The sequence below is a fragment of the Gobius niger genome (genome assembly GCF_951799975.1).
Source record: "Gobius niger genome assembly, chromosome: 3".
In the NCBI taxonomy this organism is placed as follows: domain Eukaryota; kingdom Metazoa; phylum Chordata; class Actinopteri; order Gobiiformes; family Gobiidae; genus Gobius; species Gobius niger.
The window spans coordinates 3,618,292-3,635,975 of record NC_136854.1 but is presented as its reverse complement, the minus strand read 5'-3'; the positions used below and the strand labels follow the sequence as shown (position 1 = coordinate 3,635,975).

The window sequence follows — 17,684 nt, the reverse complement described above, 5'->3', positions numbered from 1 at the left end:
AAAGTTTTAGCTGTTGCTAGCATTAGCATAATGTTGCTAGCCACAGCATTTTGAGCGGCAATTTCAGAATACGTTTGCAGATGTTAAAACCAGGTTCTAAGCTTCAAGAGGAGATACAGCATGTCCACATTCACTTAGATCAGTGAAAGTTTTTTAAAATGTTGACAGGCAAAACTGTTGTTGGTTAAGTTTGGGATATCTGTAGCCGATACACAATATAGCATTTTTTCTTAGAATCGGCTCCGATATCTGATACCAGATTCGGATCGGTGCATCCCTAGTTCAAGTCCATCCATCCATCCATTTTCTTCTGCTTTATCCGGGGCCGGGTCGCGGGGGCAGCAGCAGTCTCAGCAGAGATGCCCAGACTTCTCGATCCACACACAACTCCTCCAGCTGTTCTGGGGGGACCCCGAGGCCACACCAGGCCAGGAGGCATCCGGAGCAGATGCCCTAGCCACCTCAGCTGCTCCTTTCAACGTGAAGGAGCAGAGACTCTACACCGAGCTCCTCCCGGGTAACTGAGCTCCTCACCCGATCTCCAAGGGTGCGCCCAGCCACCGGCCGCTTGTATTCGAGATCGTCGGTCATTACCCAGATCTCATGACCATAGGTGAGGGTGGGAACGTAGATCGATCGGTAAATCGAGAGCTTTGCCTCAGACTCAGCTCCCTCTTCACCACGACAGACCGATATCACTGCTGACGCCGCACCCATCCGTCTGTCCATCTCACGCTCCATCCGTCCCTCCATGTTCAAGTCGGTTTTAGTAAATAGTCTGAGATAAGATAGTTTTATAAGAAACAAAAATCTTAAATTTGAGAATGACATTTTACAACATGTTTGTTAGGGATGTGCCTCATAACGGCCCCCGGGCCGCGTCTGCAGATCCACCTCGTGTGTTATCGCTACTGAGGAGTCTCGCTAACGTGGAGGCATTCACTTCCAAAGTGATGACTCTACTGGCTGTTATTACGATTCCCCGCGACACCCCTCAGTTCTGTCAGACGTACTGAATGTTTCGCTCTTGTTTCCAGGTTCGGGGGAGCTGGTGGTGCGCCCTAAAACCCACACGCGGGACAGCAGCCGCGGGATGCTGACGCTGACGGAGGAGGAGGCGTCTCGGAGGAGCACGGGAGGAACCCCCGCCCAGTCGCCCTGTCACTCGCTGCCTTCGGGTCGGCCGCGGAGGAGAGAGTCTGAGCCCATTGGACCACAGCGACCGGTAAGGGCCGCAGCCAATCGGAGCGCGGCGTGTTCGTTTGACCCGCCCACAGCCGGCGGAGTCAAGCTAACACCCGCCCAAAAAGGACGCATCCAGCTCATTCAATATGTAATGTTTAAACCCTGCAAAACAACTACGCACTGTTCATGTGTCTGACAACTGTGTTCACTCACTTTACTCACCGGCTCCAAGGACCTTCCCTTGAAGAAGCTGGAGAAGTTAATCAGAAAAGTAACTAAAGCTAAACTTAACTAAAGCACAGGCGCCTAATCCAGGATCACAGTCCACAATAAGCACAAGCACTGTGGCGCTTTAGAGCTGCTGGACTATTGGAAAATTAATATCCTTAATAATGAAAATCATAATTAATAGTGAACTTAGTCACATTTTTTAACAATGCAATGAATAAAATATTCTATTGGAAATGTAAAAAGTGCCAAATACACCAAGTATGATTGAATAAAATAAATGCAGTAATCTGCAATTGAGCTGTGACCAACACGTATGACCTGAGCGCACGCTTTAAAGGGATATTTCAGGATCTTTGACACAGAGCCTCATTTCCTCGTTATCCAGAGTGTTGCTGATTTCTGGAGATATTTTTTTTGTAATTCATGCAGTTCTTATATTTGAAGAGTTTCGTGGCGCTAGGCTAGAGCTAGGCTAATGCAAGGCTAGTGCATATCAATGGTATCAGCTAGCCTGCATTAAAAACAGTCTGACCCGCTCCACAGAGCACCTGAGGCAAATCACTTATTCACCTTATTCCGGAGCCTCGCGTGGGCGCCGCCATGAATAGTGCCCGCCCCTTTTCTCCTATGTGTTAACATGGGGCTGGAGAAGTCCACATAAAATCACGAAAACAAAGCCGTTTTTCGGCCGCGCAGAGAAACGCTGCAGTGTCGACATGTCGGTGCAAATGAACATCGGACATTTTACACAAATCAATCGACTAAACATCGGATTTGAGCGGAGAATATTTTCCCTCGTTCTCCGTTAAAATGAACGGGCTTCGCGCTCGACCGGAAGTGTCTGGACAACGAGGTGCCGAGACGACGCAAAAAGTGGCAAAAGTGGGCGGGGCGGAATAAGGTGAACAACACCAGACTAACCATATAAATGTCTGTGTCCATAGAATCATGTTTGGAATATAACTGACCTGCATCACATGAATGACTGTTTTCTAGCAGATCACTCCTCAAATATAAGTTATTTTAAATCAAAAAGTTGTTAAAATTATTCTGTCGACACAGACATTTATATGGTTAGTCTGGTGTTATCAGTGATTTGCCTCAGGTGCTCTGTGGAGACTGTTTTTAATGCAGGCTAGCTTATACCATGGACATGTGTTAGCCTTGCTCTAGCCTAGCACCACGAAACTCTTCAAACATAAGAATTACATGAATTACAGAAATCAGCAACACTCTGGCTAACGAGGAAATGAGGCCCTATGTCAAAATCCTGAAATATCCCTTTAAGATGGGATATTTCTGGTGAAAAGTGCAGCCGCTTCCTATCCGCTCATAACACCCTCTGTGTCGGGCACCACTTGCTCGAGGGGCACCACACCATCTAACATTTCTGCTTAGGGCACCAAATAGCTTGCAGCGGCCCTGTCTGGAGAATGCCATTTGGGTCAAGAAATTAGCATAAATGCTGCCAGTACTACAGGATCACTTCTGAGGGTACTGAGGCCACACATTGGCTTGGATTGACTAAATAATAAACACGTAACTGAACTAAAACCTGCGAATGAAGCTGGATTTGTCCTTTTGATGATATTGTATCGGCAGCGCGGCCCTGCAGTGTAGCCCCGCCCTCTTCCTATGGCTCCAAAAAAACAAGATGGCGGCTGAGAGACTGCCGCGATTCAGGCTTAGCAAAACTTAGCGTTAGCGTCTCCGTTAGTGTTATTTCTGTCCTGGGGCCGCGCCGCCGCTTCTCGCTGTCGTTTCCATCACGTTGTTGTTTTGCTCATGCGTTTTCTTTACGCCATCGTTTGGAGGATGACTGAGGCTGTTTGAGTCTGTCCCGCTGTTGGCACTGCTTTGGACCAAACCACGCTTTACTTTTCTACTTTTCTCATTCTTATTTTCAACAACAATCTACTGCGTTTTATCTGTTCACCCCTGTCCCTGACACTTTTGCTTGAGGATAACGCTGAACTTAAACCCGAGTCTGCAGTATTTTAAGGTGGAAAAGATCAAATATTAAGTCACACTTTAGTAATCGTTGAGTAAGCTAGCATGCAATGACTTGAAGATGTTTTGTATGAAGGTTTTTTGCAAATATATTATGAACAATATTTTTTTTTTTACTGTCAAACATATTAATTGAAAATAAATACTGGCTTTTAAAATTCAGGCTAAAATAATAGAATTACAGAATGCTACTTCTGTTCCTGGACCTATTTGTTCTCTCTCCAGACAAATGAATAGAGCCACTCCCTATATTAAAGTCTGGCGAGGTATGACTTGTCAGTTTCATGGCATTTGTATAATTTCCGTGGTTTCTCCATCTCTAACATATTATAAGATGATGTGTAGGGGCCACTGAAGGTGTAGCTAACCACAAAAAGCTAAACATGATTTAGCATTTAGCTCAGAGGATGAGGTCATTCATTAATGATTTATAACAAGGCTTTATATCACCTAAATGTGGTCGAAAACATCTGGGTAGTTCATCTTTTGGGATGTTTGAGGCTAAAAGCTATAGTAAAATACATTGAACAGGCTAATGCTAATGGCTATATGAAAAATACATTGAACAGGCTAATGCTAACAGCTATATGAAAAATACATTGAACAGGCTAATGCTAACAGCTATATGAAAAATACATTGAGCAGACCAATTGCTAATGGCTACAGGAAAAATACATTGTTTAGGCTAATGCTAACGGCTATAGGAAAAATACATTGAGCAGACTAATGCTAACAGCTATAGGAAAAATACATTGAGCAGGCTTATGCTAACAGCTATAGGAAAAATACCTTGAGCAGACTAATGCTAACAGCTATAGGAAAAATACATTGAACAGGCTAATGCTAACAGCTATAGGAAAAATACATTGAGCAGGCTAATGCTAACAGCTATAGGAAAAATACATTGAGCAGGCTTATGCTAACAGCTATAGGAAAAATACCTTGAGCAGACTAATGCTAACAGCTATAGGAAAAATACATTGAACAGGCTAATGCTAACAGCTATAGGAAAAATACATTGAGCAGGCTAATGCTAATGGCTATAGGAAAAATACATTGCACAGGCTAATGCTAAAGGCTATAGGAAAAATACAATGAACAGGCTAATGCTAAACATTATAGGAAAAATACATTGAGCAGGCTAATGCTAAACATTATAGTAAAAATACCTTGAGCAGGCTAATGCTAATGAACACTGATGAGTTTCAACGACTTGCTAGCTCGCTAACTGTCCGCTTACGTTAGAGTAGATCGCTGCTTCAACTGTTCATTTCTATGTGTTTACCTGTTGTGCGGACATTTGAAAATAGCTCATGTTAGCGAGCATTAAATCTCACTGACCCTGGTGTAAAGCAGGTAAACAAAGCCTTTCTGTCCTCCATAAATGACAAGCTTACACCTGTTCTCTTGTAGCATACACAGTCCCAGTTTCAGAGTAGCGGTGTTTGTCTCTCGCGGCGTGAACAGGACGTAGGGCTGAGACGTTGCTGGTTTGACTCCTCCCTGTCTCCGCGGTGTGACCTGTGCTCCTCTTGCAGGCTCTCTGCTGCTGTAGTGATGTACATTCTCTTCTCTTTTTGGTTCCTCCATGTTTTTGCTTCTGTTTCTTTTGAACACACTCATGACTTTTCTCGACTCTGAGTCAGGTTTGGTCCTCCATATTTGGTGGCTTCTTCCTCCTAAACAAAGCCTCGTTTCCACCGAGCCGTTCGCAGCGTTGCCTTTGGTCAAATCCGTAGGACAGGGGTTCCCAAACCTCCCAAACCACCAGACCAGCACCTCAGGACGTCCCACTGGAAAAACAATTAGCATTCACGACCATGACACCTTTACTATAATATGTATTGTTTTCAATCAAAATCTAATCTCGCTGCCTGCACTTTGGGAACCCCTGCCATAGAAACACGTGAACGTTTGGATTCACTTTTCCGTCACAGCTTCTTGCCCTGGGGCAGACTGATGGATGTGTGGCCACTCCCACTTCCAAATTGACAAACTCACTCCAAAGTGAATAGGGCTGGACACCGTTAAACATTTTAAGGGGGGAAAAAATCATTAATGTTCTACTAGCAGAGAAGCAAAATATGGTCCAGATTTTTTGTTGGATGCAAAGTTTGACGACACCACTAAAGAGGTTGTTGTTTTGTTGTGAAAAAGAAGGCACGATTAACTGATAGTAGCATTTTGTTCATAACCGAGCTCATCACTTTTAAAAAATAATAGCCACAAAATCAAAGGAAAAATTGCTACAGGCTACAAAATCCCAGTGTTCATGAACAGAAAGATGTGACATCTCTGCAGACAATACGACACTAACAAACACAGAGAAAAGCTTTGTTTTACTTCATGGATAGTAACATTATATTTCTAGAGTAGTTGCAGAACTTTGGGGTCATGGGGCACACTTTTATATAGCCATGTGGCTGTCAGGCTGCAAAAAATGTTTACTTAGATAAATATAATTTTAGTTTTGGGACCATCTCAGAGCTGACAGAATGTGTGGGATTCTGTCTGTGTTTATGCTGCTTGGGCTGTTAGCGGTAGCTTACAGCAGCTACAAAGCTAAAAGCTAAGCAATTAGCATCCACACAGTAAACAGTATGCTATAGCTTTGTAGCGAGAGTCCCTCAGCCACTCAACAGTGACTGCAGTATATTTTTATAAGCTTGAGCTTGGGTGAAATGTTAAAGTTAAATTTCTGTATATTGTTATTGTGCATCAAATGAGTAGATTATGAACACACTGAACCCTGATCTGCAGATACAATATCATTAATTGACATCATTTTGTTTTGTTTGATCGAATTTCTAGACCGGCCCATAGTCTCTTGTGGAAGATAGTTTTGTTTTATGGTTCTAGATGACAAATAATTTAGTGTAGGTGTTGAAAAAGCATCGTCCTGGTATCGTAAACCAAGTATTAACGGTTCCCAGCCCTACCCCTGAATGCATCAAAGGTGTGTGACGCAGGAGTTTGCACTTGGACAAGGACCGAACTGTGGAGCATTCTGTCTCACGGTGGCGCTGTTTCCTCAAGAGTCACTCAAACCAAACCGTTCATCTCGAAGTCTCTCCGAAGCCTCCGACATTTTAAAGTCTCCCCCTCGGCGCTCGCGATCTCGCGGAGGACGTTTTTGGCGGAAACGAGGCTTGTTCTAACCTCCGCAGAGTGCATCTTCTCCACTAAAGCCTGTAGCCGGCGTTTGGCATTTGGTTTTTTCACTTGTGTCGGCGCCGCCAACCATCGAGGACTGTCCCCACCCCTCCTCCTCCTCCTCCTCCTCCACATAACGGCTCTCGCTTTAAAAGTACAGTTCTGTTTGACTCAGCGAGGACCGCGGGACGCTCCGGAGAGAAAAGTGATGTTTGGGGTAAGCACAGTCTAGGCCTAGTCCTGTGTCCCTCACTCACGTTGTGTTCCTTTCCGTTCGGCCATCTTTGGTTTTCCCTTGTTTTTCTCTGCGTTTGTGTGTGTCGTGTGCTTGACTTCCACATCTCTCTCTCTTTCTCTCTTGTGTTGGTCCCTTTTATGGTTTGAAGCATCTCTAATGGTCATTCCTCCCCCAGCTCAGACTCTGCAGCTGTGTGTGTCTGTGCGGCGAAGGCTCAGGCCCAGTTCCACAGCAGCGCCAGAGTCCTGGTCTCTGGTCTCGTCCCGGGGCCACATTTGGTTTATGAAAAAAACACACGCACTGGTTTTGTTCTTTCCCGTCAAAGCAAAGGACGTAAGTTAACTTTTCATGAATTTACTTGATGAGCTGGGATCACACTGTGCGATTTTGACACATATTTAAATCTAAAGGTGAGGTTCTCCCTTGACATCTTGGGGCCGGATCTTCTGCCTCGTGTAAGGACAGCCCTGCTCCCAAAGCAATGTTAGACAGGCCTCATCTCGCTGTTGCTCTATTTGACTGCGCCACTGGCCAGAAGACATATAAAATATACATGTAAAAAAAAGAGGTCGACTGAGGCATTGTTTATTACAAGCAGCTGCTCGACATTTCCTCGTTTACATCGCACTGCCGCGTGTTCTTCCTTTAGCATTACAGGCTTTTATATTTCTATCAGGTCAAGCGCTTGAGTTAAACGCTGTCCGTGTCCGGTGCACAGCCGGTCCCGCTGTCCGGTCGACACTCATTCAGGCTTTATTGCGTTCACGCGGCCCAAACAGAAGCACATGTGCACCCCAGCCGCTGAGGCCCTTGGCAAAAATCCACTCGGGGGCCCAACAGTTCGCATCCCAAGGCTATTTGAGAAGAGCGAACCCGTTTCCGGTCAAAAACAATTCCACTGCGCTGAAGAGCAGGGCAGAATTGGAACTTTATTACTTCAATTTGGGCCCTGCCCCTCTGTGTGAGAACCACTAACCACTGAGCCACTGTCAGACTGGGGTTTAGGACGACAATGGTCTATTTTTACCCTACTTTTTAAAATGGCAAATGGTCACATTCTGTCAGCTCTGGTCCCTGAAACTGCGCTCATGAGAACCGTGTGGATTAAACTCACATTTGAGACAAATAGGCCATGGACGACGGCTTTACTCTCTGCTGTCCTGTCCCGCGAGAGGCGATAAGAAGAGTTTAAATGAGTGTGTGGCCGAGAGAAAACATTAGGCGCGTATCACCCGGACATGGGTGTGATGGTGTCTCTCCTGCTCACCCACTTCAGCAGACGGCTCCACTTTGGTGTAATATGTGGCAAAGCAGGCGGAGAGTGACGCTGTCAGAGCCTGTTACTGTAAGTACGTGAAACAACACTGTAATCTGACTGTGATGCAGGGCCCTTGCTGCTGCGGGGGCCCTACGCAACTTATGTAGTCTGGGTAGAGGAAAAACCGCCCTCGCGGAGTCTGGTTGGAGAAGAAAGGTTGCTCTACAGAACATTGCCTTTGGCCATAAGACTCTGTCCTCCCCTTTAAGCCCATTTAATGCACCAGGTCTGGATCTGCTCCTGCTAAGTGCAAGGGTTTCACTTCCGGCCCACTCGGTTTTAATGTCAGGGTAAAAAAGCTGAAACCTACAATGTTTATCTCTTGTGGCAAGGGAGCCAAAAATATTCAACATGGCGGCACACCGATTTCCCAAACAAATATTGTGTATTTGGAATCCACATGTAAGATTAAGGTTAAGGATCACTTTCTTGTGATGAATGAACATTTGACCCATCTTCAACGCCGTTGGGGTGACCCGTAAGGAGCAGTGGGCAGCGACAGGGCAGCCCCCTGGGATCCAGCTCCTGATGTGGAGCCAGGCGGATGGTCAGTGGTAGAGAAAACCAGAGGAAACGTATGGGGAGAACATAAACACTTCACAGAAAGGCTGCGTCCAGGTGGGACTTGAACCCAGGACCTTCTAGCTGTGAAGCACGAGCACTAACTGCTGTGAATTCTCATGAATCCTGGCATTGTCATCTTAGAATATACTGTACCCGTGCCATCAGGGAAGAAGAAATCCAGTCAGGACGTTCAGGTCGTCAGCTGATCTCATTCTTTGAGCTCATAATGTTGCTCTGCATCATCCAGGTAAAATAAACCTTTTCTCTGGTCTGGCAATGCAGGGCGGAGCAAACCTGTGTCCACAGATAAAACCGCCGCTCGGGTCATGTTTCTTGAGCAGGTTCGTACAGCGTGAGTTGAAAATCGCACAGTGTCGGCCCAGCTTTAGTCCTGACTTTGGTCCCTGAGCGTCGGTGCAGACCAGGTTCAGGCTCCGCGTTCACTGCACAAGCAAAGAGGATTATCGCAGAAGAACAGGGCTCACTGGAGGGGTGAGCACGGCCTACATCACCACCAGGACAGAACCCTCTCAGCTCAAAACTCACATCACGGTGAAGTTCATCCAGCGAGAACTGGCCTCACACAAGTTTAGAAACCACTGAAACTTTGTGAAAGCACTTCGAATACTTTCTGCAGTAACTGTGGCCGTGGTCACGAACTGGGGCTGAGCCTTCGCCTGCAATACAAATGACTCTTGTGTATTCTAAAATCATTGCAGGTGCTAAAGTTAGCCGCTAACTTCTTTAGCCTGAGTTTTACAAGTTATACGAGTGTGAATATAGTTTAGTAAGTGTTAGTTTTAATCTTCTGAGTCTCTTCCTGACGTTCCACCTCAGAATAAAACGTTCTTAACATTAACTTGAGTGTGGTAAATGTTGCTAACGCTTAAGCTAACCCTGGTGTGATTTGGTGATGAGTGTTCGCTTCATGACAAACTGTGGTCGAACTAAAAGAACTGGAGCTTTGAAAGGGAAACAGAAACATGGATTTAAGAAAAGCACAGTAGTGACGCACAGACAGCCTCACGTTTTATCTTAAATTAGGGTGACCAGACGTCCCAGTTTTGAGCCTTATGACCAATGTCCCAGTGGATTTCTGCAAAACCACTGATTTGTCCCGGTATTACACAAGCTCAGTCTCATTTGTTACGGTTTTCTCACCAGTAGCAAACCTAAAGCAGCGTTATCTATATCAACTTACTGACATTAGGCCAAAAAAAGTCAGCGGAAATAATTTGCCAGTGAAATCACCAGGTTTATAGTATTAAGGGGAGACACTACAGGCAAAACCTTTTTTCAGTTTTCAGGTTTTGGGTCAAATTGGTCTCTGAACATACAAGCTTTCACCCGGAAACAGAAAATATGCCTAATCTTCACAATAACATGTTTAAATATTGCGCTGATTCAATGTTCCCCCATAGACTTATATGGGAGAATGTAATTTCAAGGGCCTTTTTCTCAAAACACATTTTTCTGTCATTGTGGCGACACTATGTCCACGTCAGTCGGACCTAAAGACTTCACATTTTCCAGCCTTGGAATGAACTATATTTGGAAGATTTTTTTAGAGGGATTTTTTATTATTTAATCCCTTAAGCCCCATTTATTGAGTTTTGAATGTCAAAAAATATGGCGAGAATTTAATTTTTACACATTTTCCACTAAAAAACAGCTTATTTTAAAACTAAACAAGAAATCCAAAATCCCCTCTGAGAAAGTCTTGGTAACTCATTTATCAATAAAATGAAACCATAAATTTGAATGTAGCTCTATCCATTATTCAGATTTCGTTGCCGAAAAAATTTGGGGCATTTTTAGGCATAAAACACCTTGTTCTTATATGAAAAGATAAAATGACACTCATTTCTCACTTTTATGCCAGTGATCGACAGCAACAGTTTCAAATTGATATCTGTAAATATACATTTTTTCCCTATTCACCTGCAGTGTCTCGCCTTAAATCCCAAATCTGATATGTTAATGAGAAAATGCAGCAAGGTTTGTAAATGCACAATCAGGCGGCCCCTCTGGAAATGCCCATAAATGGTCATGTTCGAATCTGCCAGAGGGAAAACAAAGAATGAAAAAAAAACAACTACTGAATTATGAATATATCTTTCTATTGAATAAAGATACAGAGACACGGTGAGGAACAAAACATAATGCTAATGTTAGCTATGTGCTAATGCAAACCGCCAGCTTTGAGTGCCGGTTTTTCACTTCCAGTGGACAAACTGCGGCTAGAAATTATTCCTAAGGATTTTGATGTGACTTTATTTCCACTAATTAAGTTCATAGTCCCGAAAACGTCACAAAAGAGTGATAGGCCACGCCCCCTCGTATGAAAGAAATGTGTTTTCTTTAACTATTGAAGCCTTGTACGTCGAATCCCGAACCGGATATAAATTGAACGTCCCATCCCCCAAACAAATGAATAATGAAGTCAGGTGCAATACAAATGGTATGCTCATGGCATTTATTTCATTTCTGTGAAAGTTTAGTGGCCACTGAATGTGAATCTGAACCACAAAAATCAGAAATATAACTGAATGTGAGTTAGCATTTAGCTCAGAGACACTTGGAGGCGCTAATTTGTATCTAAAGTAAAATCTACATTTATTAATGATTTGTAATCCGGTGTGGACTGGCCATATGTCCATTCTGGAAGAGCACAGAAGGGCCACCAGTCCCGCCTCAACCGAGCTTTACCCAAATCTAAAAGCAAAAAAGAAAAGCATCAAAATAGCGAGAAAAAGAGGATGAAAAGTCCACAAAAACATGAGAAAAACACTGACAAAAAAACTACAAAAACGTGAGAAAAACACAACAAAAATGATAGAGAAAATAATTAAAAAACAAACAAAAATGTGGCGACTTCACTTTTGTAGGTCTTAGCTTTCAAATGAGGCGTTGCATTGTTGCTCTCCAGTCGAGAAGCTTTTAGATTTAGGTAAAGCCCAGTATAAAAAAACCATGAATCTAAAAGGAATTCCGTGGAGTATGGTGTGCCACAAGGTTCAATTTTGGGACCATTATTATTTATTATTTATATTGATGATTTTGCTTCTGTTTCTACGACCGCCTTTCCAGCTCTTTTTGCTGATGATACCAATCAAAAAAATAATAATAAAAAGCCAAACTGGGGAAAATGCACTCGTTAGTGTTAAGGCGGGGGGTAAGAGGTTAAAATATGTTTTTGTGGAAGTGTCACAATTACGCTAATTTGGGCCAGGCTGGTCAGAGTCCAGGGCTGGTTTTCAGTCCCAGTCCGGCCCCTGGTCGGGTCACCTCATTGCTGACTGATCCACGTTTGATCCCTCCACCTTAAAACTGTGGGTGAGAAAAGTCACAGTCACTCCCTTTGTGTCCCAGGTTTAAATGTGGGGAATCTGGTCACCCTATTGAAATACGAGTGGTCTCCAGAGTTCTCTCCAGAGGACGGAGAACTTACAACGTGGAAACTACTGTGTGTTTGTGACTTTCGTGGCTTACCGCTGGTTTGTCCAAAAAGAAGAAAGTAAATGCTCAGATAAACAAAACTAAAAACAGGCCAAAGATGTTTTCTGAGAGGCTCCAGTTCTCGTAGTTCACTCGTGACGTCGCTGATGTAAAGGTTTGCAACACCGCACACTGTCGGGCAGTAGCTCATGTTAAAATACATAAAGTACGTCTAAAGAGTCCACATACTGACGGCTGATGTAGAGTTGGATCAAACACCTTCGTCTGTTTCCATAGTTTGGTCAGTGACGTTTTACGATTTTCAAATGCCCAAAGTCAGCTTTAGCTTTTGGTGCACGTTAATGTTTATTACTTAGCAATGGTTGCCTTACAAATATGCTAATAAATAAGCTTTATTCTGAGTTTAATGTAATGTTTTAAAAATGTAATTCGGTGAAACACAGATTTTTGTAAATTTGAAGTAAAGGTCAGCTCACACTACACCACTTTTATGCCCGATTTTGCTCTAATTTTCAGTCGTGCCGAGTCTTGAGTCGTGGCTTTAGTTGAAGGCAGTCACACAGTCGGGTCGTGTAGTGTGGGGGGGTCACGTAGTGCGTGGGGGGGTCACGACTGGACTGACGTTTGAATCGTGTAGTGTGGGCAGCAGAAAGACACGACTAGACTGTAGTCATATGAAATCAAACATGTTTGATTTTTAAGCCTGATTTCAGACGCAGGAGAAACGTGGCTGATTTTGCCGTCCACAAAGTGAACACACAGAAAGGCCAATGACAGAGTGAAATAAAGACAAAAACACAACAGAGCCTCCTTCTCATTTCTCTGTCAAACCAGAGGCTAAAACAACTCAGCCCCACACGAACCAGCACAACTTTAAATCAGCAAACATTCACCGGAAACACCCTTTCAAGCTACATTTCAACCGAGTTTAGCGGCACTTAGAGAGTTTGGAGACGAACTGTTCAGCTTCACCTCGCCGCTAGCGGCTAGCCTCTCCGCTAACGGCTAGCCTCTCCGCTCTCTCCTCCATCTCGTCTCCTTTTCTTATTAAATCCACTGAAATACGTCGCGCTTCTTTGTGTCGCTGACTTTTATCTCCATGTGACAGAACTATAGCCCAGTGGAAGGCTCCGTAGTAGCGTTAGCCTAGCGCTGCGGTGTTGTGACATTGTTGACACCGTTCACCAATCGGGACACGCGCGTTTTCCTACGCTCACAAACACATTTGATTCCGTTTTTGAAGCCGGAGGAGAAATGAGGCCGTAGAGAGGACAGACTGTGTTATGAAACATCAGCTGTTTGTCAGAATCGTGTAATGTTTTCACTCTTACGATTCTCAGTCGTTATGTGTGAGACGTTCTATAATCGCACTGAATCCAGTCGTGTCGTGTGGACCCCCCAATTTTATATAAAGAAAAAACCGTGTAGTGTGTGCTGACCTTAAAGGAACAGGCCACCGTTTTTACATACTGAGATATGTTCTTACCTTAGCTTTGACGAGTTCTTTAGGACCTGTCTGATCTTCCCCCGTGCCTTCAGTCACGTAAACACAGCGCAGACGGCGTTAGCATTTAGCCTCTCCCTCTCTCCACTATAGCACAAAAGTAAACAATGTGGATTTTCTAAGCGGATAAAAGGGGGAACTATATTGTGAGGCGTAATAATACCAGGAGTAGTTCGAAATCCGCACAGTAAAGTAAAGATTACTGCACATCCACATAATTGTGTGTAATTATACTTTGTAGTGTAACACTTCACGTAACCATATTTAAATAGGGAAAACGTGGAAGAGCTTGGTAGCTTCTATCTTGAACTGTTTTGGAGCTATAGTGGAGAGAGGGAGAGGCTAAATGCTAACGCCGTCTGCGCTGTGTTTACGTGACTGAAGATCAGACAGGTCCTAAAGAACTCGTCTAAGCTAAGGTAAGAACATATCTCAGTATGTAAAAACGGTGGCCTGTTCCTTTAAGGTAAAATGTAATGAAAGCTAATTCCAAATACGGAATAATTTCACTTTTTGACCTGATCCAACCTAATTCGGAATCTGTCTGTAAAAAGCAAAGCTTAGTGCAGCCTGACAGCCTTCATCCACATTTACAATACTTACGTTCAATTCTTATCGAAATGAATTTGTTGAAATACTTAATTACTTTTTAACATGAAACAAACGACCATAACATGACCAAAACGCATAACTTATAAGCCAAAAACAACAGCGACCTTACGGCTGAGAGCCCTTTTATTGTTTTGAATATCGCCCTTATGAGACAGTTTGAGGAAGAAGACTCTGGACTTTGGGACAGTGTTTGTTTCATGTGGATCGGTCCAGCCGTTGCAGAGATATAACCACAAAGTCCCGTTACCATAGTTACCACAATAGGATTCTCTGCTGCACCGACTCCATTTTAGATCTGACATTTGCATTGTTTTCCACTCACATTCAGTCACTGATCCTCAAAGCCCGACAGCGTGTGGTCTTGTGCCGTCTTTTCTTTCCCGTCCTCCCCGTGCATTAACCCCGCCTCTCCCCTTCTCTGATTGGTCTGTTGGCAGCTGGAGGAGGAGCGACACGCGGCCCGGCCAAACCAGCTGCGGCGCCTGGCGTCCTACGTCTTCTCCTCCTCGACGCTGGAGACGGAGCAGTACCCGCACGCCGGCACCAGCGGCTTCATCCAGAGGAGCCGGTCTGCGGAGAGCAGCCCCGCCCACCTCACCAACGCCGCCGCCGCTGCCGCCGCCTCGTCCTCGCGCAGACGCCACGCCGGCACCTTACCCGCGCCCGGCAGCCCGCGCCACAGACACTCCGTGCTCAACGCGTCCCGCTCGCAGCTGCAGCAGATGTTAGCCAAGCTGATGAACAAGAACAACAGCTAATGCGCGGAGCGAGGGCGGGCGCGCAGGCCAGCGGAGAGGAGGGCGAGGCGCGCAGGCCAAAGGAGAGGAGGGCGACGGCGAGGCGCGCAGGCCAAAGGAGAGGAGGGCGACGGCGAGGCGCGCAGGCCAAAGGACTCTGAGGGTGACGGCGAGGCGCGGCGGGAAACACGCGGGAAACACATGCTCACAAACAAACACGGGGCTCACACACATCGGCCATAACATTACGCAGAGAAAGAGCTGCAGAGTCACTGTGCATGCCCGACCCCGTCAGCATCAAAGTCGTTTACCGTGCATGGCGAGAGACACCTTCTAGAGCAGGCAGGCCCGGGGGCCAAATCCGGCCCTCCAGCATAGAACCACTGGCCCCCAAGATCATTTTAAGAAAATCTTATTGTGCAAATAAGAGATCAGATACTTGTTAAATCCTCTTAAAATGTGAGAACTATAGTGTCTAGTATTTTAAAATTGTCCTGCTTGGTCATATATAATGTTAAACAGGTGGGCCAGGACCCTAAAGTGGGTCATGGAACCATTTTCAGGGAACTTTTATTCAATATTTTCCATCTGAAACTGCACAGAAACACTAACTGTGTCTCTTAATGAATGTTATTGGGTTGTTTTGATCATAATTTCAGTCTTAAAGGGGCGGCTTGTTCAACAAAAAACTTGCGTTGAAAATACAATATTTTGTACGATTCATTACAAATGACAGTTTTATTTGGGTCCTGGGCTCGTCATCCGAGGGTGATGGTGGATCCCGAAGCCCTGACACTCGGGAACCACTGATGTAAAACTTTGGCATTTGCAGAAAATAGTTCTTCACTTTAAGCGACAATGTTTAGGTTCGGCGCTCGGGTGTTTTGGCGATGATGAAAATCGGCCTCCACGACGGAAACTTGCCGACCCCTGTTCTAGAATATGAAGTGATAATGTGAGGTGGAGCCGCCCCAGATCTAGCCTATTGACTTGTTTTCCCTGGATTTTGTTTGTTTTGCGTCAAAGACAGAAGTTTTTAAAGTTCATAAATCAAAGCTTGTGAAACTGTTCCAACCAGGGCATTAACAGATTTGTAAAAAGTCGACTTATTTGTCAAAATTGTCCAAATCGAGTCAAATAGTTGTGTGATCAGGGCCATTGGGAGAACCGGGAGTTTTCCCGTCGGGCCAGTCAGATAAGCCCCGTAATACCTGATACCGGCCCACAGTTAGGGCCAAAAGCGTCTGTTACATAGATGCAATTACACAATTCCTCCACTAGAGGGATGTGACGCCTTTTATACCCTTCAGGTGGCGCTTTCTTGAGTTATGGTTCCCAGATAAACTCATGCCCCTCACATATTTCCCTAGTTCCAGCACACACGCCACTGCAGAGAGCTCCAGGTGAATCAGACTAGAACTGAGGCACCAAGAAGACTGTTTTTAAGACCCAGTTATGCAGGATGTGTCCCCGTTAGAAACTATATTTGGGTCACAGTACTCTGAGACACTGATGAGCACTTCCCGATACTGTTCCTCCACCCACTGCCGCTGCCTGTCGTAATGTTATGGCTGATGACTCACACACAGCAAACTCACACCGGGCGTTTATGCAGAGTCCGGTGAAAAGAAGGAATGGGCAAAATTACCTCTAAATGTCAGATGCTGGAAGGATAATGTCTCTCCATGATCCCACTCGAGGCGTGCAGAAGGATCAAAGATATGTGCAGGCGTTCCAGCCGTTACAGAGATATTAACTATAAAGTCCCAAGTTCAAATATCTGTTAGCAAAATGCCTTCCCAGACCCATTTGAATACAAATGAATGGAGCCAGTCCCTATATGAAAGTATGGCGAGGTTTGGCATTTATATAATACATCATTTCTGTTTAATTTGGACACTGGATGTGAACTACGCTAATTTGTGGCTAAAGTAAAATCTCCCAAGGTTTGAAGATTCATAAATGATTTAACAAGGCTTTGACCTAAAATTGGTCGATAGTTGACAACAGCTGAAAACATCTGGATCATTCATAATTTGTGATGTTTGAAGCTAACGGCTATATGAGGGTTAGCTAAGTGATGATGTCATCGCTCTACTACCGCGTCGAACTTAGTCCTATGGGATTTATCTGATTTTAACCACATCTGATCACACAGAAATATCACTTTTACTTTACATTTCTCTTTAGTAATGCTTTTCTGACATTAATTATCAAAGAAAGACAAATCCATAAACAATGAGGCTTGTATTATTCTAATAAGGTTCAGTTTTTGTCCTTTTATCTGTTGTTATTTCAGCAGGAGATTCAGATCAAGTTTTTTGTTTAACTCTCAACGGTTTGGGCTCGGAAGAAACTTATTATTGCGTGTGACGTCACACTTAACAGCCCACTGTTACCATGGAGATCCTGCGCTACCAAACATTCTCCATAGACTAGCATTAGCTAAAACAGTGGAACTAAAAGCCGAGGAACAACTCCGTTAGCCGCTGAGTCACTGCTGGTAAATCCATCGGACTCACTGTAGTGTCAAAACCTCCAGTATTTTACCTTTTAAAATCTCCATTAGTTTATTATTGCTGCAAATCCCATGATGCTCAGCGATATGACATCACAGTCCTGAACTCTATTGGAAAATACAAGGCTAATGCTAACGACTATTGGAAAAATACA

At 44.4% G+C, this 17,684-nt stretch overlaps 1 protein-coding gene across 1 annotated transcript in view; it reads left to right on the top strand.

The window, feature by feature from the left end:
* The window catches only part of ttbk1a (tau tubulin kinase 1a), an 86,532-nt gene that overhangs the window by 47,089 nt on the left and 21,759 nt on the right, over positions 1-17,684 (top strand). Inside the window, exon 14 of the mRNA XM_079554127.1 lies at positions 1,038-1,225. Coding sequence (XP_079410253.1) covers positions 1,038-1,225 — 188 coding nt within the window. The remainder of the gene's footprint in view (positions 1-1,037; positions 1,226-17,684) is intronic.